This window comes from Lepidochelys olivacea, assembly GCF_965140295.1.
Source record: "Lepidochelys olivacea isolate rLepOli2 genome assembly, chromosome: 3".
NCBI lineage: Eukaryota > Metazoa > Chordata > Testudines > Cheloniidae > Lepidochelys > Lepidochelys olivacea.
The window spans coordinates 46,372,147-46,395,864 of record NC_140413.1 but is presented as its reverse complement, the minus strand read 5'-3'; the positions used below and the strand labels follow the sequence as shown (position 1 = coordinate 46,395,864).

Sequence of the window (23,718 nt, the reverse complement as noted above, 5' to 3'; positions counted from 1 at the left end):
CTAGTGCAGTTGTTCCCAAACTTTAAAAACCTGTGAACCCCTTTCACTAAAATGTCAAGTCTCGCAAACCCCCTCCTAAAAATGAGGATTTCCCAGGATTTTCTCCTTTACATGAGTATAAAATTAAAAAACAGTGATCTTTTGTTTTTATGACATGCTTATTACACACTATTCAATATTATTATTTATCATTACAGTATTTTTATTACATTATGAAAATGGCAACACTCTTCCAAGATCTCACTTTCGTAGCTTGTATCACTTTGAATAAGCCTGTTATAAGACAAGGCTCCTATGTTTCATCAAGGAGTATCAAATATGAAACAGAATAAAGGTATTTAAGAAGCCAACTCAAAGAGTTCCTCCTATACAAACATTCAGGTCTTGAGCAGTCCAGGCAAACAACGCATGTTACAACACAGCTTAAAAACTTGTTCTTGATAATAATTTTAAAAGCAATACTAGCTGCCTATTTAATTTTAAACACACCAAAAAATATCCACCTCCCTTTCCATTTCTTATAAAGAGTTTTGAAGTTTACATCTCCTTAGTGTGATAGATATGTTTGCTTTGATCTGCTTAGCTCTTAGAAGTCCAGGGGCTCCAGGTTGCTGGCCCCGTGCTGCCCGGGGTCCCTAGGGACAGCTTTGTGCACCCCTGGAATTCTCCCCCCCCGCCCCCCGAGAACTCCCTGTAACATTTCACAAGCCTCCAGGGGTTCATGAACCCCAGTTTGGAAACCATTGGTCTAGTGCCTACGAGCAACTCCGCCAGGGCCAGTCCCAAGCCCGGATCAGAAAGGAGGAGGGCTGGTTGATGAGGTGGCTTCACCGTAAAATAAAGTTCTAGCTACAGAAATTACTCACATAAACCATATAAACCAAAAATCATGGCCTGAGGAGGATGGAAAGCATTCGGATGCACATATGACAGTGGATTATCAAATCCATCAGGAAGTCACTCACTCGATGATTCAAATTCTGACGGTCAAAAAGAGTACATCCATAGCTACCTGGAATGTATGAATTTTAAATAGTTCAGGAAAATTAGCACAGGTCATCAAAGAAATGGATAGATATAAAATTGACATCCTAGGACTTCTTGAAGTCAGGTGGAAAGATCAAGGTATATAACATCTGTAGAAAAAACAAACAATGTTATATTCAGGTAGAAACAAACATGAAAGGTGTAGGGATCATCATGAATAGCACTGCAAAGAAATCACTTGTGAATTGGCAGCCAATATCAGATAAGCTATGGCAGCTAGATTCCACTCTCAGCACATTAAGTGCACCATAATCCAGGCATACACTCCAAACAACGATACATATGAAGAGGATAAAGAGAGATTCTATACAGAATTGAAAGATGTAATGAAAGAAATACCAAACCATGATCTTGTCCTGGTTATGGGAGGTTTAAATGCCCGGATCAGAAATGAAAGAAGAGATTGGGAAACAAACAGTCATCGGCCCACATACAACTGAAACAATAACAACAGACAATGGCACAAGACTTCTTGAATTTTGTGCCGAAAACAATTTTAGCATCTGCAATTCTTTCTTCCAACATAAAAACTGTGATACAGCATGGCCAGAAGGCAGCAGGAAAGTGATGTAGGAGAGATATGTAAGTCCCAGGATGAGGAGAAGCCTTATTCCCTGTAGAGGGAAGAAAGGTTTCTATAGATTAATTAAAAGCACCTGAAGCCAATTAGAGCACCTAAAGCTAGTCACCTGATAAAAACCACCTGCTTCAATCAGCCAGGGGAAGGAGTTAGAGCAGAGTGGTCTGGAGTTGGAGCAGTTTGAAGGAGTTGAAGTAGAGGAGAGAGTTTGGAGAACTGCCGTGGCTGGCTAGAAGACCAAGACCCTAGTTAAAGAGACACCCAGCTTGTGCAGGGGGGAGCAGGAAGCCCCACAAGCTGAAGAACAGGAGAAGGAAGTAGCCCTGGGGAAGGAAGCACTAGTTCAAGTGGTTTACCACTATCCCTAGGGCCCCTGGGCTGGGACCCGGAGTAGAGGACAGGCCCGGGTCCCTCCCTCTCCACTACCCTTCTCTGGGTTACTAGTGGGACAGTAGATACCCTAGTTCAGGGGCAGGAAACTGTGCCCTGAACCCCCCCTCCCAAGAGGAAGAGCAGGACCCATCATAATCGTACCGGCAATTTGCCACAAAACACACAAAAAAAACCCATGGATTTCACCAGATGGCTGTACGCAAAATGAGATAGACGTGGAAAACATCAGTGTTAGACACAAGAGTATTTAGAGGAGCAGATATAGGGAGCGATCATTACTTGCTGAAAGCAAATATCAAATTGAAGTTTAAAGCACTCAGAAAGAAAGAACACAGATTCAGATTATTCAATACACAGAAACTACAAGATTGCAGGATACAAAAAGAGTACAAGAGAGGTCAAGAACAGGTTTGAGGCTCTTAAAGATCTTGAAGAAAATGAAGTGGAAAAATACTGGGATCTTTTCAAAACAGCTATGTTAGAAGCAGCTGAAAAGATAATTGGTAGAAAGAGAGGAAGCAATAAAGAACAGTGGATCTCGGAAGAAACAGAAAACTATAGACAAAAGAAGAAAACAAAAAGGCTCTAATACTACAATATGCGATTGAAGAAACAAAATAAACCTATAGGAACTTTGACAAAGTAGTAAAGAAACAATGCAAAAAAGATAAGCAAAACTGGATAGAAAGTAAGGCTAGTAAAGCTGAAGAAGCAGGGGAAAGAAGTGATACAAGAACAGTCTACAAGATCCTGAAACTGTTAACAGGATATGGATCAAAATTCAGACGTGTCCCAGTGAAAGGGAAACTAGGAGAAATTTTGAAAACACAGAAGGTACAGGAAAAATAGATGGGTGGAACACTTCAAAGAAGTGCTAAACCAACCAGAACCAATTATAAGACTGGAATTTAACAATGACAAACTATTAGAGCTAGATATAGATGTATCTGAGGAAAAAATGGATTGCAGAAGCTGGAAAAAAAAAAAAAACACAAGGCACCTGGTTTGGACAGCATTCATCCTGAGATGCTTAAATATGGAGGCAAAGACATGGAATCAGTCATCTGTTCACTATGCAACAAAATATAGATGGAAGAGAAAGTGCCAGAAGAATGGACCCTCGGTATAATAATCAAGTTACCGAAGAAAGGTGATCTACACAACTCCTCAAATTGGAGGAGAGTAACTTCTGTCTATCAAAGGAAAAGTATTAGCAGCATCCTCCTGAACAGAATGAAAGGAAAGATGGATACCATCCTACATAAACAACAATCTGGATTTAAACAAGGGAGATTATGCACAGATGCTATTTTCACCCTGAGACGGATTACTGAGAGCACAACTTAATTCCAAGGCAGTCTTGCCATCAATTTGGTGGACTTTCAAAAGGCATTCGATAGTGTAAACAAAAACAATGTGGAAAATTGTAGAACAATATGGAATTCCAACAAAATCAATCAACTTCTGAGTTGGCATAGAATGCCTTCATAAATGCTGCATTAAAATTAAAAGTGGATTGAGTAAGCTATTCAGCACCAAGACAGGTGTAAGGCAGGGGTGTGTCCTGTCTCCTTTTTTATTTATGCTAGTCATCAACTGTGTATTAAAACAATGTGACAGTGATACATATGGCCTAAAATGGAACAATTCAAGGCCATTTGATCTATATTTAGACTTTGTTGACGACATCGCTCTTATAAACGAAGATGCCAACAGACTACAAAAATGCACAAACCAAGTAGTAATGGAGAAGACAGGTTTGAGATACAATGCAAAGAAATGTAAAAAAAAAGTCATGCTAATAGGAACTACAGGGACAGAAATCAGAATTGAAGAAGAGAAACTAGAGAAGGTGGACAATTTTACGTATCTTGGAAGTACCATCAGCCAAGATGGTACCAATTCCGAGGCAAGAAGAATAGGGAAGGAAAACACTGCATTTGGAAGACTCAAAAACATCTGGCAACTCAAACATCTCCTCAAGACAAAACTGAACGTGTACAAAGCAACTGTTATTGCCATCACAATATATAGCAGTGAAACATGGCAACTTACCAAGAAAGATGCACCAAAACTGGATGCATTTCATCACAAACGTCTGATAAGAATACAGTAACTTCTCACTTAACGTTGTAATTATGTTCCTTAAAAATGCGACTTTAAGTGAAATGATGTTAAGCAAATCCAATTTCCCCACAAGAATTAATGTAAATGGGGGGCGGGGTTAGGTTCCAAGGAAGAAAAAAATTTTGCCAGACAAGAGACTATTTCATTTATATGTATATATATATATATATATATATATATATATATACACACACACACATATAAAACCTTTAAGTACACCAACCCCACTCTTAAGTACACTACCTTGTTAAGTTAATCAGCAAGCTGAGACGGAAGCTCCCTCCGTTCTGAGCCCTGTCGTGCGTGTCCCCTGCTCTTTGGAGATGGGGTAAGCGGGGTGCAGGAGCAGGGGAGAGGGGGACACCCTGATGTTAGCCCCACTCTCCTCCCCTACCCCGCCCCCCAGCAAGCAGGAGGCTCTGGAGAGCAGCTCCAAGGCAGAGGGCAGGAGCAGCACATGGCAGTGGGGGGAGGGACAGCTGAACTGCCGGCAATTGATAGCCTGCAGCTGCCGCACAGGGAACTTAGGGGAGCGGGGAGTTGATGGGGGGCTGCTGGTCCACCCTAGTTCTAAGCCCCCACTAGTTAGCTGCAACAGGCTGCTCTTCCTACAAGCAGTGGACAAAGCAGGCGGCTGCCGAACGACATTATAAGGGAGCATTGCACAACTTTAAATGAGCATGTTCCCTAACTGATCAGCAACATAACGAAACAACGTTAACCAGGTTAACCAGGATGACTTTAAGTGAGGAGTTACTGTATTGAGAACAACATATAGAGATAGGAAGACAAACGAAGAAGTCAGATAAATTACTGGACAAGGCACCCTCACAAATAATCTACAAAAGGGAAATCAGCATCTGGAACATGTGCTGAGAATGGAAAGAGAACGCTTACTAAATACTGCCTTGAATGGAAGCCACAAAACGCAAGAAGAAAGAGAGGAAGACCGCAAATAACACGGAAACGAACAGTTCTGAATGACATCAAGCACCTCAACGTGAAAAGGGAAGATTTGGAGAGAAGGGCAGTTGATAGGCAAGGATGGCAAATGTGGGTAGCCCAATGTGCAGCAAAGCATGGGATGGACGAAGGTCTAAGGTAAGTGCCTACAAGCAGAGACATCAATTCAGATATCTGGAAGCAGGGGCAATTCCAGTCCCCACCGACCCCACAGAAGGGACCTCACCCTAGTCCTACTTGTCCCAACCTCCTCCCCACCACTGGGGCGGCAGATCTCCCTCAGCCAAGGAGCCTCAGTCTTACCCACTTGCTTCATTGTACCAGTGCTGCCAGGAGTAGAGTTCTCAGCAGACTCCCCTGTGCTCCACTGTACAGGAACAGACTCCCCTTCATCTGGATGATGGGGCAGCAGGGCCAAATTTGAGTGATGCTGCAACCTCATTGGCATTGCAACCTGGCACTTCACTAACATCTGATGCCCCTCCGTCTGTAAAAAGGGGCAGCTGGGTCAAATTTCAGTGGCGTTGCAGCCAAGCAGCCAAAATGATGCTCCGAATGGCTCTGGCAGCAGCTGTACTGATTTAGCATGGGACCAATACTTAAAGTGGCATTCGCCACTTCCCCCTCAATTGGTACCACTGCCTAGGATCCAGGACCTGGTTGTGCTAGGTGCTGTACTAATACAGAACAAAGACAGTCCCTGCCCCAAAGAGCTTCCAATTTTCCAGAAAGGCATGGCAATCTTATAACCATGTTCCCTACTCCGCTGCACACACAGGTGAGGAAGAGATGCAAATGACTGATGCTTTTCTTCCTTTTTTGGGCTTCAAAAAAAAAAAAAAAGTCACCAAGATACTACTTTATAAAGCACATGGGTTACACATGCAGAACAAGGGACGCTATATAGACAAGGAAGAAGGGGTGAGATTTAAAAGCAAAACACTAGACTTGCAGACTAGTTAGTGATGAATTTAAGCCATCAGTAACATCAGGAAAGAATGGATAAGTAGAGGTGATCAATTATAGGCTAACGTGAAACAGATGGAAGGGTTCCAAGGTGAGATGGAAAAGAAAGTGTCCCCTTGAGGAGGAGTTCCAGGTAAATCACACAGAGAATCCCAAGTGTAGTGAGTCATACTAAAGGGGCAGGAGGTAAAGGCAAGTGGAATGAATGAACAGAGGTGATGACAAAGTAGGAGTTGAGCAAGTCCATGGAGAGCTTTTTGGTCAGAATATTTTGTGTGTCTTGGATTCAGAGATGGGTAGGAGTGAAATGGTCTCAGTTTCTGAAGTGACCAAGTAGTATGGCCCTATTCTTCTGCAGCCAAAACTGAAGGATTTAGGAAGACTAAGATGATTTTTGCAGTAGTACACAGATGAAATACAGTTACAGGCTTACAGGTTTCACAACTGAATAAGATTAGAAGCTACTTTTTGGGCCATCTTGTCCAATACAGAGACCAAAAAAAAATCCTTTAGCCAAACTCTATTTGTTGGAAATCCACTCCCTTATTTAACTTCCTTAATTATATAATTCCACTGCAAGACCTCACTGTGAAGATGATCTTTTCCATCCCAGTCACTAACAAAAACTTACATTTCTATCTTCACTAGTCTTGTATACCGACTAATTCATTCTTGTCTTTCATTTCTACAGGTATTTGTAGCCTTATCTCTTCTAAGCTGTGCGTATCCAATTCATTTAGTCTCTAGCAGACATACCCTCTGACCCGCTAATTATTTTTACAGGAGGTTGAGGGTTTTTTTGGCAGCAAATGAATAAGGAATTCTGCAGGGTCATGGGAAGAACAGAACGCTGCCAGAATTCAGAGACTAAAACCAAGCATAATATGCATTTCTTCTTCCATAACTCCTTCGTCTAAATGTTGGCTCAAAGACGAGATCCAATCTTGAATACAAATATCTTTAAATATCTGATTTAAAGACTGATAGTCACATACTTAAAGCCACAAAAACCACACTTGAGTTTAGTATATTTACACACCAAAAGAGATATTAGTACAGAGGGTGATATTACTTTCCCTATGAAGATTCTATGGGCTACCCAGTATTCTATGGGCTTCCAACTGCATTTTTCAACAGATCCCTCTTTACTGTGTGTCCATCATCTCTGTCTGAAAGGATGGGTACCACATTACTATCTACTGTTGTGGTCACTGTTATGGATGGCCATGAGCACCCAATCTGAACAGGAATCAGAGTTGCCTAACCTGCTGTACGCCATAGAAACAAGCACCACCAGATTACTTTTGGCATTCATGGAGCAGCTGAACACAGTGGACCATTGCTTTTGGGTTTGGGAAACAAGCACTGAGTGGTCAGACTGCATTGTTATGCAGCCTGGGACGACAAGCACCTGCCTGGAACCATGTGCAGAGCTCGCCCCAAAACTGTTGCACAAGGGCTCCAAAATGAGAGCTGCCCTCTCAGTGGAGAAGCACGTGGCGATCGCTGTGTGGAAGCTGGTAACTCCAGACTACTATGGGTTGGTCACGAATCAGTTTGGAGTCAGGAAGTCAACCACTGGGGCTACGGTAACGCAGGGACATTAATTGCATCCTTCTACAAAGGACTGTGACTCTTGGCAATATGCGTGAAATAGTGTATGGCTTTGAGGCAATGGGATTCCCAAACTGCGGCAGGGCAACAGATGGCATGCATATTCCAATTCTGGCCCTGGACCATCTTGCGATGGAGTACATCAATAGAAAGGGGTACTTCCCTATGGTATTGCAGGAGGTTGTGGATCACGGTGGGCATTTCACTGACATCAACATGGGATGGTCTGGAAAGGTGCATGACACACACATCTTCAGGAACACTGGCCTGTACAGAAAGCTCCAAGCATGGACTTTGTTTCCACACCATAAGATGCCAGTAGGGGATGTTGAAATGCCTACAGTGATCCTGGGAGGCCCAGCGTACCCCTTACTCCCATGGCTCATGAAGCCTTACACGGGAAACCGGGACAGCAGCAAGAAGTGCTTCAACAACAGGTTGAGCAGGTGCAGAATTACCATAGAATGTGCCTTTGGCAGACTAAAAATGCCCTGGTACTTCCTTAATGGCAGATTTGGCCTAAACCAGGAAAATATTCCCATGGTCATAGCAGCCTGCTGCGTTCTCCATATTTGTGAGGCGAAGGGTGAAAAGTTTCCCACAGGGTGGAGCACAGAGGTGGATCTCCCGACGACTGAATTTGATCAGCCAGATACCATGGCTATTCGTGGGGCACAATGGGGGGCTAATCAAGTCAGGGAGGCTTTGAGACAACATTTTGACAATAAGCACCAGTAATGTGTTTTCTACATAGCATTTTGCCATGCTTTGTTAACTTGCCACCTTGCATGAAAATTGTGATGATTCCTGACTGGGATTTACAGTCAGCAAATGATCAAACTGACACTATGTATTACTGTTACGACCAACCACTACATGTATGAAACAAAGATTGCTTATCTTTTTGACAGTTTGTTTTTATTAAATACCAATTAACACCACAAACACAAGGCTTGGTAGGATGGGAGATAAGAGTGCAGGGCACATAGGCTCTTATAGCTGTGTGTAAGTCCAGCTCTTATTCTGGAATCTGTCCAAAGGGGTGGAGTGAACGGAGTACTGAGACTTTCCGGGAAGTTGCAAGGTATGTGCGGGAGGAGTTTTGGGAAGGCAGTTCTCTATCAACCGGCCGGGGGGGTGAGGTGGGGTGGGGTGGGGTGGGGTGGGGAGTGAGCACACCCGTATTCTGCCTGGAGCATGCTTAGGGATTTAAACATCTCTGCTTGTGTCTCCATCACTTTTATCATCATCATCTGCTCCTGGCCCTTTACAATGCGCTCCTCACTGTCCTGCCTTTTTATTTTAAATTTTTCCTTCAGGGTCTCTCTCCACTTCCTGCATTCTCTTTTTTCAGCCTCTGAGGATTGGAACACCTCTCTGAACATGTCCTCCTTGCTTCGGTTAGCATCAACCCAAAAACAGCATTTAAGAGGGCTCTCCTCTCCCGCATCATGTGCGCCAGAGACAGACTGCTGGAATGGACTAGACCCATCCAGAGTGGAAAAGAAGTCCTAACTCGCCACACCACCAAACGACCCTGCTTTGTGCTCCGCATCGTCCTCCAACTCAACCAACCACCTCGTCCACAACTTCGTCCACAGGGTTAAATCCACTGTCCACTCCCACCAGAGTATCCACAGGTCTCTCGACAGTGGAGGTGGGGTTGCTACCAAGGATAGTGTCCAGCTCCTTACACCAATCCATAAGTGTTTCCTAATAACCTTTAAAATATTCACAGATCCGCTATAAAAATCAGCCTACCACATCTTATCTGTTCTTTGACATTCACATCCCTGACTGACTCATTCTTTCTTGCTACCTCCTTACAACCTTCTTTACACAAAGAAAATTTACAGATGAACTGGGGAGGACACTGGTGGGAATGATTTTGGTAAAATCCCCATGCAGACACAGCCTTACAATGGAATAACTATTACTTGCATATTTATGCTCTCTCAGACATAATTTGAGTTAATGCTGCTTACACGGTTTACTCAAGTCTCCTCCCCCATCCCCGGCGCCAGGAAGGTTGGGGGAGAAGTAAAGCAATGTAGAAAAGGAAACAACGTCACACTTCTATACTGGCAAACAAACAATGACATTAAGAGGTTGTAGGACCTGCACCTGCTGACGATTTCAATCTAAGGCTTTTTCTAAGAGGGAAATTCACTGTCTTATATTCAGTATTAGCACAACAGAATTTGAGAGAAACTAAATATGTAGCAATGAGTTTCCCTTACCAATATACCTAATTATTTAAGAAAGCACCATCACTCAAATACTTTTCTGGTCACCTTTTAGTGAGGGCATCTACAAATAAAGTCCAGGGTAGACTTCAGATTCTATTTTTAACAAAAAGAAAAGGAGTACTTGTGGCACCTTAGAGACTAACCAATTTATTTGAGCATGAGCTTTCGTGAGCTACAGCTCACTTCATCAGATGCATGCCGTGGAAACTGCAGCAGACTTTATATATACACAGAGAATATGAAACAATACCTCCTCCCACCCCACTGTCCTGCTGGTAATAAGCTATTACCAAATAAATTGGTTAGTCTCTAAGGTGCCACAAGTACTCCTTTTCTTTTTGCGAATACAGACTAACACGGCTGTTACTCCGAAACCCGTTTTTAACAAACCGTTCTCAACAAAAAGCTATTTAAAAAAAACACACAATTAACAAAAAAAGGTAAGTTTAATACTTGGCAGTATTAAGACAGTGAGGGGAGAGTTGGAAATAAGAAGGTTACTCACCCTGTGAAGTAACAGATTCTTCAAGATGGTGTCACTTTGGGTACTCCATTTTTGGTGATTGTACATCCCTGCACCTTTGATAGACGAGCACTGCTACTGAAATTCTCCTGGGTTCTACATGTGCTCTCCCCATCTCATGCCATTGTCGATATCTATCTTGCACTGCGCAACCAGACCCCTCTCAGTTCCTTCTCTACCACAGAATCCGGAAATTGAAGTCTGAAGAAGAAGGAAGAGGGCGGGTTGCGTAGCACGCACAGGAACACCGTCTCGAAGAACCTCAATTACTGTACAGGGTGAGTAAACGTCTCTTCTTCTTTGAAGAGTGTCCCTGTGGGTGCTCCACTTCACGTGACTGTCAAGCAGTGCCCCTCAGTGGATAGAAGGGGCTTAGGACTTGCATGGGTAACGGATGATAACACACTAAGTCCTACCAATTTGTCCAAACTTGAGCTCGGATCTATTGTATAATGTTTCCTGACCACGTATGCGGACGCCTAGGTGGCCACTTGACGTATGTCCATGATTGGTAATTGTTGAGAAAGGCTACTGAGGTTGATAAGGATCTGGGGGAATGGGTTCAGATTTCTGTTTGGGGTTGTATATCCTCCTGTTAGTAGCAAAGGTGTATGCATCCAGAAATCCATTTAGACAGTCTCTGCTTGGAAAGGGTGGAACTTTCAGATCATTACAAAGTTAAAATAAAAAGTATCAGTGACTTTCTGAAGATCTTAGTTCTCTCGAAGTAGCACACTAGTGTGTGTCTGATGTCCAGAGGGTGAAATATTGAGTCCCATTTTCTCCCATGAGGTTTAGGGAAAAATGAGGCAAGATGGATTGGTTGGGTAAAAATATAGGACAAGGTTTTAGAGTGACCTTGTCGTTGAAAAAGATGGTATATAGTGGGTGTGCCAGGAGGGCCCCTAATTCTCCCATTCGTCGGGCAGACGTGATAGTGACTAAGAATGCCACCTTCATTGACAGATGTGTTAGCATGTTGCTAATGGTTCAAATGGGGCCCAGGTAAGGCAGCATATTACCAAGTTCAAGTCCCAAGGAGGGGCAGGTACTCCTATTTCAGGGTGGACATTTCTGATATCCCTAAGAAAGTGTTTGGTGATAGGATAGGAAAATACAGATCTCATAGAGCTTGTGGTCTTCTTTCTTCTTCTTTATGCCACTTTTCCTGGTGAGGGTTTACCTTGTGATGAAAGGCGGTAATAGCTGCGAGATGGACTGTGAGCAAGCTAAGGGATAAGCTGTAACTAAAGAACTCTAGCCTGTATTCTAAAATCATTGGTAAGTGGGCGGTAACAGCTCGGGATAGTTTGTTTTTGCACCAGGTATAGAATCTCCTCCATTTATGAAGTATTATGGGTGGTAAATGGCCCAACTTGATTATCATTCACATTGTAAGGAGAGTGATCACTTTAGATAAGCTATTACCAGCAGGAGAGAGTGGGGTGGGGGGAGAGAAAACCTTTCGTAGTGATAAACACCCATTTTTTCATGCTTTGTGTGTATAAAAAGATCTTCTATACTTTCCACAGTATGCACCCGATGAAGTGAGCTGTAGCTCGCGAAAGCTTACGCTCAAATAAATTGGTTAGTCTGTAAGGTGCCACAAGTACTCCTTTTCTTTTTGCGAATACAGACTAACACGGCTGTTACTCTGAAACCTGTCCTTCTACTGTTCAATAATATGTTTTTCAGCTGTTCTGAGCAGGTCAGTTCGTCATGATGGAACCATGTAGGAGCCATGCTCTCAGGAGAAGCCTCTCCAGGTTTGTGTGATACACCTGTCCAGCATCTTGCAATAGAAGATTTGGCAGAAGTGGAAGAGTGCATGGTGCACATACCGCCATCCTCAAAAGGTACAAGTGCCAAGTTTGTCTGGGCCATGTGGGGACTATCAAGGTGACTTTGGCCTTGTCTCCTCTTATTTTGTGTATTACCTTTGATAGCAGGGGAATGGGGGAAAACGCATATAGCAGGGAGACATCCCATTTGAGAAGAACGGCATCGCGCAGGGATCAGCACGCCAACCCTGCTCTCGAGCAGAATTGCGGGCATTTATAATTCTGGGATGTCACAAAGAGGTCTATGAATGGGTGACCCCGGTGTTTGAATATGTTCTGCAGAACCGTGTTGTTTAGCTTCCACTCATGGTCCTGAGAGCATTCCCTCCTCCTTGTATCTGCTGCGGTGTTCTGACATCCAGAGAGAGAGATGAGGCATTGTAGCAGATACATCAGTTCCATAGTTTCCTGGCTTCACTGCACAGGAAATGTGATCTTGCTCCCCAGTCAGTTTTATATAAAACATTCAGGCAATGCTGGTTTTGCTCCTGATCAAGGGCAGGAAGTGCAAGCATGCGTTGCGGATTGCGCTATTCCAGGAAGTTTATGTGTAACAGTGTCTCAGAGGGAGACCATCTTCCCTGAATTGTACGATGTGTAGGTAAGCCCCCCCATCAAGGTGGCATTTGTTGCGAGAAGCATTGAGGGTAGATTCTGTCTGAAAGGGACTGCCACACACACATGTTGTGGGGTTGGGTCCACCAGCGTAAAGAGTCTGACTTTGAGCAGCACAGTGAGGTGCCTGTTCAGGCCATGTTTGTGTGGAATGTAGACTGTTCTTAGCGAACCCTGACTGCAGAGCATGTGAAGTCATGTATGTCATACTACGGATGTGGTTGCTGCCATGAGGCCTAATGGCTAGAGACAGGTCCGCACCGACATCTGTGGGCTGTTCAGTACTGTGAAGATCAGACGGTTTATAGTAACTAATCTGGTCGGTGGTAGGGACGCTTTGGCCTCTAGAGCTTCAAGATGGGCCCTGTTGAAGTCCAGTTCCTGCATGGGTGTCAATGTTGATTTTTCTATATTTACTTGGAATCCCAACCGCGAGAAGAGGGTGATTATCCTGTGCATAATGTCTATGGCATCTACTTCTGTGGGTACTTTTAGAAGGCAATTGTCCATATAGAGAAAAACTGTCACTCCCTGCTTGCAGAGGTGTACCGCCACTACCACAAGAATTTGGGGGGGACACATGCTGCTGTCGAAAGGCCAAAAGGCAGAACTTTTTATTGATAATATTCTGTCCCCAGAGTAAACCTGAGGACCTCCTGTGTGCAGGATGTATGGTTATGTGAAAATAGGCATCTTGTAGGTCGAGGGCTGAAAACCAGTCCCCCGTTCCAATGCTGATATTATTGTTGCTAATGTGACCATCCCGAACCACTGGTTGAATTTGTTGAGTTTTCTGAGGTAGAAAATAGACCCTCCTCCCCCGCATCCACTATTCTTTTTCTGGGTTAAGAAGTAGTGGGAGTAAAAGCTTTTCCTTGTGTTGTGATGATACCTGTTGTATGGCACCCAGATGGAGGAGGTGGTTTACTTCTTGCCATTGAAGGTGTTCATGAGAGGGGTCCCTGAAGAGGGACAGGTCTCTCAAGCCCTTGACCAAACCTGCAAAATTGTTGTTTTTCAGAGGATTGGTGGGATGCTGATGATTGAGCTGAGGGTAGTTGATGCTTTGGAGGTCTCGGTCTGTGCCTTTGTGTGTCATATTTCCTGTTGTTGGGCATATGGGACAGACCTTGTACATTGTGTGGCATAGTATTTACCCTGTTTTCTTATTGATGCAGGCGTGTATATACACCAAGGGAGCAAAGAGTCACCAGAGAGTCCTTCATGGTGTGAAGGGACTCATCAGTCTTTGCCGCAAACAGCTTCTGGCCATCAAATGGGAGGTCTTCCACTGTGGACAGTATTTCTTTTGGGAAGCCAGACAAGTGAAGCCACGAAGCTTGATACATAACTAGGACAGGTTTCAGAGTAGCAGCCGTGTTAGTCTGTATTCGCAAAAAGAAAAGGAGGACTTGTGGCACCTTAGAGACTAACCAATTTATTAGAGCATAAGCTTTCGTGAGCTACAGCTCACTTCCTCATCTGAGGAAGTGAGCTGTAGCTCACGAAAGCTTATGCTCTAATAAATTGGTTAGTCTCTAAGGTATAACTAGGACAGTGGCCATGGAGCGTGCCGCCGGGTCAGCAGCATCTAAAGATACCCGTTAGGTGATTTAGCTGGGAGTTGGCCCTCTGAAATAATGGCTTTAAATTGATCTTTTTTGTCTTCTGGGATTATGTCAATAAAATCTGAGAGTTTGGAATAGTTTGTGTGGTCATATTTTGCCATTAAAGCAGCATTACTAGCAATCCAAAATCGAAGAGTGGCTGATGAATAGGCCTTGTGTCCAAAGAGGTCTAACTGTTTTCACTCTTTGTCATTCAAAGTGGATCTGGATTTGTGCTGCCTGTTTCATTGGTTGATGCCATCAACCACTAAGGAATTCGATGTAGCGTGAGAAAATAAAAAGTCCATTTCCTTTGAGGGGACAGTACTTTTTATCCACTCTCTTGGAAGTGGGCAGTATCATAGCCGGGGTCTGCCATGTTTTTAGCCGACTTCATGAGTGCGTCATTTATCAGACATACAATTTTTGATGAAGAGAATGCTTGGAAAATGTCAATAATTTGTGTTGGAACTCTGGGACTTCCTCTAGAGGGATCTCTAGGGAATCAGGGATTCTTTTAAAGAGCTCTTGGAAATGTTTGAAATCGTCCGCAGCTGTGGGTGGCGGTGGCATTATGGCCTCATCTGGGAAGAAGAAGAAAGAAGAAATATTAGTGGCTGGTGTCATGTCCTATTCCAGGGTCACCTCCTGTTCTTCAAAGCTTTCTTCAAGGGGCTCTGATGGTGCAGTCATTGAGGATGGTAGGGGAAATCTAATCCTCTCCCCACAGGGTGCTGGGGTACTGTCTCCTATATAGCCCCTAGGGGTCCCAGTAGGGCCACTGAGTGGGGAATGGCATACGCAGTGCCATCCTTCTCACAGCAGAAGGCAACCTCCTCTTCATCTCTGGCCCCTCCATTTTCCAGCGAGGAGAAAGATGAGATGGGCTCCCATGGTGCCGAACATGCCAGAGAAACATTGGTACCAAAGAGAGAGGTTTCCAGCGTCAGTGAAACAAGCAGGTCTTTGTGGTACAGAAAATGGTGTGGAGCCAATGATTTTGGTACAAAGGTGGTCGGTGCCAACGATGCTGTTGCAATTGCGGCTGTCAGTGCTGACATCTGAGCACTCTGCGCTATTGGGACAGGAGGTGGTGCCATAGCCTGGGTGCAGCATCCTGCTGCCGCTTATTAAGGCGGCTCGGTCTGTGCCATAGCAGAGGAGATAGATGTCTGTTTGCCCCTCGACACCGAGCTTGCCCACTTTCACGGTATGCGCGCTACTGGAGGCTCCTGGTGTCTTGTAAGTACTCAGCTGCAGTGCAGTTGGTACCAAGGACATGGAGCGGGCCGGAGACCACTTCTTTTTTGGCAGCTCTTTAGGATAGGAAGTCAATGCTCTTTTCCTCACTACCTTTTTGGAGGAGTGAGCCTTCCACTATGAGAAGGGTGAAGTTGTAGTCCAGAGGGAGTCTGTGGACCAGGATCGGATGCCAGGTGCAGAGACTTCTCCATTAGTAGAAGTTTGAGACGTAGGTCTCTGTCCTTCCTGACACAAGGTTTCAAACTGGTGTAGCGAGAGCACTTCTGTGGGACATGTGTCTCACCTAGGTGCCAGAGTTTTTTTTTTGTTTTGTTTTGAATCAGTTTTGTTTTCTTTTTTTAAGAAAATAAACAGGGAGAAAGGGATAAGTAAACCTAATTAGGGTACTTAAGACCACTCTAAAAGACTGTTCTAAACACTAAGTATAGTTATCGGTTTTAACACTACTGGGAGCTCAGTCTCAGGCAGAGGCCAGCTGAGAAGGAACTGAGGGGGATCTGATTGCGCAGCACTAGATAAGTGCTGACAATGGCACAAGATGCGGAGAGCGAATTTGCAACCCAGATGAGCACTGCTGCTGAAATTCTCCAATCAAAGGCGCAGGGATGCACAATCACCTGAAGTGAAACACTCACAGGGACATGCCTCGAAAAATCAAACTTAAGTTAATCACTCTACACAGCAGTCTGTACACAACAGATTCCGGGGCCACCCCAGGAAAGAAAGTGATCTACAACAGCAGACAGAAATATAATGGGACAGAAACACAAGGGGAGTAGGAGAGAAGAAACAAGGCCAGAATGAAAAGGCAGCAAGACACTAGTTGCAGGACGGCCCTTAAAGTTTTTCTTTTAGAATTCCTTATTTCATTGGGAAGAGAGATAATATTTATATACCACAACTATGGGTACAAGGTAAGTCTTGTTTTCATTTCAGGCTGAAGCAGGCCAGGTGCTACTGAAGAGGAGATGGGCAAAGAGAACATTTAACCCCTCCTCTCCCCCAGCAATGGTCTTCACAAGGCTCCAAATTATTATCCGAAAGGCCAAAGTTATGAATGTTAAGCAATGGAACAACAGCAAATTGGAGAGTCTTCATCCTTTATATAAATTATAAAGCACAACAAAATGCTGGCTTTTTAGCCAAATTCTACGTTACAAATAACTCCCCTAACAATGGGAACCTAGAATCGCTCCTGAGGTGAAGGTAGCTTTCTTATTTCACATGTAATGGGAAGGAACTTCAGTTGCAGGAGAATAGTGCACACACAGAAGTGACAGCTTACATTTCCCTCTGGCCATCAGCTCTTTGCACCTCAATCATGTGAGCACACAAGCACGATAGAAACTAAGATGGGTAAATTCTTGTCCCCTCAGTTTGATTGAAGTGGTTGGTGGAGGAACTACTGATTGACAAGGAACAGTGAACAGCTAGGATAGAAAACGGGATAGTTGCCATCATCCTCACTGCTACAATCCCCAGACATTGCCAGTGTTATATTAATGCTAAAACAGTTCACATTAGTCATGGTAGGGCTAGCATCTCCAGAAGCTGTTTTTGAGGCCAGAAGAAGTGCTGAGGCCTGGTCTACATTTAAAACTTATACAGGCATAGTTATATTGGTTAGGCATGTGGGGTGTTTTTTGGTTTTTTTGGGGTTTTTTTTGTTTGTTTAAACAGACATAGCTATGCCATTATAAATAGGGTGACCATATGTCCCATTTTGACCAGGACAGTCCCATTTTTAAGCCTGGTCCTGAGCTTCCAGACTCTTCCCCCCCCCCCCCGCCAAAAAAGTAGGCATTTGTCCCGTTTGCTGATCAAGTTGGCAAGAGCAAACGGGACAAATGCCTACTTTTTTGGCGGGGGGGGGAGAAGAGTCTGGATGCCCATTTGTGTCAACATGTTTGGTGGGGGCAAGCGGAGATGCCAGCCTCCTCCTCCCGCCAGGGAGGGATACAGAGCTGGGGCAGGGGGGAGAAAGTTGAGGCAACATTCCAGCACGGGGAGGGGGCCAGCAGGGTGCCAGCAACAGGCAACAGTCTCTTGGGGGAAGGGGCCTCAGGTAAGAGGCTGGGAATGTCCCGTTTTCTCTTTGGGAAGCTGTGGTCACTCTAGTTACAAGTCTTAGGGGTTGTCTACACTAGAAACGCTACCGTGACACAGCTGCAGCTCTGGAGTTAATCCAGTGACAGGAGAACCCCTGTGGCGGTAGCTAGGTTAACGGAAAAATTCTTCTGTCAACTGAGCACTGTCTACACAGGAACTTAGGTCGACCTAACTACCTCATTCAGCGGTGTGGATTTTTTCCACACCCCTGAGCCATGTAGTTGGGTCGATCTAATTTTCTAGTGTAGATCAACCCCTAGTCTACACACACCAGCATAAGAGAGTGCTTTTGCAGGCATAGCTTATGTCTCTCAGGGGAACTGGTGTAAATTATGCCAGCAAAAGCACTTTTATGCTGATATAAGCTGCATCTATGCAGGATACTTTGCTGATGTAGCTATACTAGCATAGATATAGCAGCACAACTTTCCTAACGTAGACATGGTCTCCTCCAAGCAGATAGCCTGTGCCAGCTATTCAAGCTGGAACCCCTGCCCACACCAGGAACAACTTTTTGGTCAGTCAAACTCAAGAATCCTAAAGGCTTGTCTACAGAGAAATTAAACCACGTGAACTAAAGGTGTGAATTTAAAGTGTATTACTTAAAGCACATTCGCGCCGATCTACAACGGGAACCTACATTGGCATAGCTACATCTCTCAGGGGTGTGAAAAATCCACACCCCTGAGAGATGTAACTAAGACCACCCAACCCCCGATATAGACAGCACTCTGTCGATGGAAGAATTCTTCCATCGACATAGCTACTGCCTCTCGGGGAGGTGGATTACCTATGCCAACAGGAGAATCCCTCCTGCTGGAACAGGGATTGTTCCCACTGAAGCGCTATAGCGGCACAGCTGCAGTTCTGTGGCTGTTGCAGTTTAAGTATAAACATACCCTGAGACTCCTGTGTGGATGCTCTCAGTCAGAAGTACAGTGGACTGAGTTTACTTTAGCTTAATTCCTCGTGTAAATGTCCTAAATTTCCAGTCCCATATGCAGGGATAACCCACACGTACAATGATTAAGTTTGCACAAACATCTTTTCTGAAGTACTGAATGTGTTCTTTGTTGGAGTATATTATTATTTCTGCTTCTCAGCTGCTGCTACCTCCATGGGGAACAGAAGATGTCCCTCAGTCCTAGAAATCCTGGTACCATGTACACTGAGTTAGGAGATCAGGCACTCGGGTAGCAAGCACAGGGCTGGGACTTCTGGGAGTAATAAAGAGCAAGGAGCAAAGGCGGCAGGGAACGGATCTTCACCATCCCTGACAAAGCTTTCACTGAGTAGCATTCTTCCCTTCATGCCAACATAAGAGACACTCACTCTGCTGACAGCATGATGAAGTGTTGCCTGCATTTAGCAATTCACTTATATCTTGGAGTTTAAAATATACTGCAAGTTATATTTGTTGGTGCTGGGGATGCCACTGGCTCTTTACACACTTTTTTCGATTTGCAATGCAGTTCTGTAATCTATACATCTGATAGTGGCCTATGTAAAGTTTCCCTCAGCTTATCACTTGAAGGGTGGAGAGAAAGGAAGAAACATTAGCTCTATGATAGAAGAATGGGAGCATTCTGTTCATTCAGTAACTTCTCTTCCACCTCATCCTGTGATAGAACATTCAGAGTATCCCATTTTATATGTGGGGAATAGACAGGTACAAGGGGCAGTGGTGGTAACGGGTATTAGTATTCCATCTCTGAAGGAAGTAGGATGGTCAGAAATGAAGCAATTAGTGCAGTAAGCAGACAGCTAGGACAAGAACAGAACAATGATCTCTTGTGCCCAGAGTTAAGATGTCACCACCACACTTCCCTATGCACGCAGCAGGTCATGTTTTGACAAGCAGAGCTGTTTTTCTTGGTCTGAAAGAAACACACATGATTGTAGTTTTTGCTGAATACATAAATAGCAAAGACTGATTAATAGAGAGTCACTGGGTAGGAGGAACCTTAGGCATGTTGAGATTCTCTCCTGTATAAAGCTGTTCTGAAGAACAGAAGTAGGAACCGCACAGAACACTCGGATATTTAGAATATTGTGAGAATCCTTACACAAGGTTTTTTTTAGATTGACAAAAGCAACTAAGTTGTAAGCAGTTACATGCAACTGTATTAAACTGAAGAAAGTTAAGCCAGTCATTTTGGGTAATGAACTTGGAAGCAAGAAAATAGCACAATAAAATGGGTGATTAAGACTGGACCTTGGATGTACAAGAGAAATTGCTTCCTGCAACCTACTTTAGTCCAAGTCATCACTTCAGAAGTTATTGCACAAGGAAGTATTTTATAAACCACCACCACCCTCCACACACAAACATTCATTCACACTATCCATTCTTGTTAGAATTGAACTCTCATGCCAACTTCCAAGTGAAGTCAGGCTGCTTAAGGTCCAATGGCTCTGCTCCATCGGTTCTTCATTTGCAGGGAAAAAAAAAAAAAAACACAGAGTTGAGCCAAAGTACTGTTTCTTTTGGAATTAAAGGGTTGCCATCTCTTGGCAGACCTACACAGCCAAAAATGCTGTACATAAAGCCAGTGGCATTAACACAGAGATGTATACACCATTTTTACAATGCAATTTCTTAACCAACTGAATGCATTCTTTCTGGCTCCCAGATAATTCCTGCTCAATCACACAGCCTTTTCCCTACAAAGCTTTGTGAATATGAATGAAATGATATAGTACAGTGGAAGTCCCGCAGTAATTCTTTTGGGAATGGGGGTCAGAAGTGGCTGCATTTCATTACTGAATGTCCAAAGGAGGGGTCTGGTGAGAATGTAATCACCTGACACCTTCACATGAGGATTCAAAGTTTAGATAGATATGGAGGGAAAGGAAGGGGAGAGGAAAGGTTAGGTGACTCTACCAATGGAAACAAATACAAAATTTCCCTTACAGTTTAATGTCACTTCTCTAGCTCTTCAGTGTTCTTTCTCCTTATATTCAGGTACATTTTTGTCCCCGTCCCCCCCCCATACATGGCAATTTTCAGGAGTATACACTGAAGCAACACTCCAGACCTAAAAAGGATAGACATGACTGCCTCTGTATTTAACTGGCTCTTGCTCCTTCACTAAACCAGAAGCACATCACTGAGTGTGACCCCTCTGCCCAGGGCTCCTTGTGTGTTGCTTCTGCAGCGTTCCTGATATTTGCTGGCCCAGGCAACAAGAGACCATGCTCCACTCCTAAACACTGATTTGCTGTTCCCAACCCATCAGGGCAGCAAGCTGCTGCAAGGGGGCCCTGCAGGTCCTAAACATCTCCCACAATTACCAAGGGATCACCAGGCTACAAAGCTAACAAGTCACACCAATTTCACTGTCACTGCTTAGAAAAGCAGGAGCAGTAGTTGAAGCAAGCGCAAGACCTGAACAACAAACGGCATGCTTTTTACTTGCAGCAAGGAACAACAAAAGATTAGGCGGAGAGAGACAGAAAAGGATGAGGAATGGAATGGACATCTAGCCAGGGCATAGCCTTTGTACATCAATGGGCTATCTGCCACATCTTTCATTTTGGTCTCTGCCTTCTAGGTGTATATTTATAAACTGTGCTTGAAAACCTTACCAAACAGACACACACACAGCAAAACCAGATATATAGATTAGTATTCCTTCAGCCAACAGTATTTAACCTTTCAGAAAGGAGTGGGTAGAGAGAAGAACAGTACTCTAATGCTATAGTTCTACTGCTGGCTCCCCTTAGCATTGAACCATAGCACACACAGTCTAGCACTCCAGAAAACTCTGTGCATTATCTAGGAGCACATTCTTCATGGTGTTTAGAGGCTTCAGAGCCATACAAAGACCCCCAGTAGCATATTGAGAATCACAGTACAGTGTAGAACCTCAGAGTTACAAACACCAGAGTTACGAATTGACTAGTCAACCACACACTTCATTTGGACCTGGAAGTATGCAATCAGGCAGCAGTAGAGACCAAAAAAAAAAAGCAACCAAAAACAAGTACAGTACTGTGTTAAACTACTTTAAAAAAAAAATGTCAAATTTAAAAAAAAATTGACAAAGTAAGGAAACAGTTTGTGCTTATTTCATTTACATTAAAAAGGTTAAAAGCAGCATTTTTCTTCTGCATAGTAAAGTTTCAAAGTTGTATTAAATCAAAGTTCAGTTGTAAACTTTTTAAGAACCGTAACGTTTTGTTCAGCGTTACGAACATTTCAGAGTTCTGAACAACCTCTATTCCTGAAGTATTTGTAACTCTAAGGTTCTCCTCTGTACAATAAATAGGGCAGAACCAAACAAGTCTGTGAATACTCTAGCTTACCATTTCGAGACAAATCAAGTTCCACCAGCTGCATAAAGTTTGCTATTTCTGGAGGGAGCCGCTGAATTTCATTATCACTGAGTCCAAGTTTCCGTAATTTTACAAGCTGGAAAAAGGGCTGAAAAAGAAAATCCCATATTATTATTCACATAATGCATCTGCAACTTGGTTAAGTTCACATATGTCAAGTTTCTTGGAGGGACAGCAGCACTGGTTGATATAAACATCTAAAGTTCCAGGGACTGCCTCACAAATCTTCTTATTCAACTAAGCCCTGGTCTACACTGGGGCAGGGGGAGGTGGGGTGGAAATCGATCTAAGTTATGCAACTTCAGCTATGTGAATAGATCGACTTAGATCGTACTTACATCGACTTACCATGGTGTCTCCACCACGGTGAGTCGACTGCTGCCGATCCCCCGTCAACTCTGCCTGCACCTCTTGCGGTACTGGAGTACAGGAGTTGACGGGAAAGCGCTCGGGAATCGATTTATCATGTGCAGACTAGACGCGATAATCAATCCCTGCTAGATCGATCGCTGCCTATTGACCCGGTGTGTAGTGAAGACATACCCTTAGTATGATAAAAATCAAGTACAGAAACAACTTAAAAAGAAGTCAGATTCTTTTCAGAACCACAGAAAACAATTTCCATCTAGGTATTTGTACTGACCTTGCTATGAAGGGTGAGTAGACCTTGCAGCACTCTTTTGTGAAAAATAAAGTTCAGTGTAGCTTTTAGAACATTTATAAAATTCTAGCCATTATGAATCACAGCAGATTCATAAAGTCTAGACAGTTACGTAATTGTTACTTAGAGGCTGGCTTTTAAGCAATATAGTTTGCTGACTACACTTCTAGATAAATACTATTTTGGTATAATTTATTCAGCAACTCTCTCAGAGAACATCTCAGCATTATTCTGATCTCACAAAGTAGAATATAATTATAAAAGCTATTCACATACACAGATATCCACATCCCAGTTATGATGGTTAGAGCACAAAGAGAACTTGCTACTCTAAAAAGTCTAAGTTCCATTCCCATAGTTTTAATACTATAGGGAAATATTGTGCTCACACAAGTCAATAAAACATCATCTATACGACGATCTTGTGATAGCTTGGACTTGGATATCACAATTTTCTACTTTGAAAACTGCTTTTCAGAAGAAGGCATTACAAAAGAAAAACAGTGTTGCCAACTGTCATAAATATAAAGGGAAGGGTAAACCCCTTTGAAATCCCTCCTGGCCAGGGGAAAGCTCCTCTCACCTGTAAAGGGTTAAGAAGCTAAAGGTAACCTCGCTGGCACCTGACCAAAATGACCAATGAGGAGACAAGATACTTTCAAAAGCTGGGAGGAGGGAGAGAAACAAAGGGTCTGTGTCTGTCTGTAGTCGTCTTGGCCAGGGACAGAACAGGAATGGAGCCTTAGAACTTTTAGTAAGTAATCTAGCTAGGTATGTGTTAGATTATGATTTCTTTAAATGGCTGAGAAAAGAATTGTGCTG

General features: G+C 43.6%; 1 protein-coding gene across 2 annotated transcripts in view; it reads right to left on the bottom strand.

Annotated features, from left to right (window-relative positions):
- Nucleotides 1-23,718, bottom strand: part of LRRC1 (leucine rich repeat containing 1) — a 115,230-nt gene that overhangs the window by 72,094 nt on the left and 19,418 nt on the right. For both annotated transcript variants that reach the window (XM_084622624.1, XM_084622625.1), the window contains exon 2: nt 22,206-22,323. In XM_084622624.1, coding sequence (XP_084478750.1) covers nt 22,206-22,323 — 118 coding nt within the window. The remainder of the gene's footprint in view (nt 1-22,205; nt 22,324-23,718) is intronic.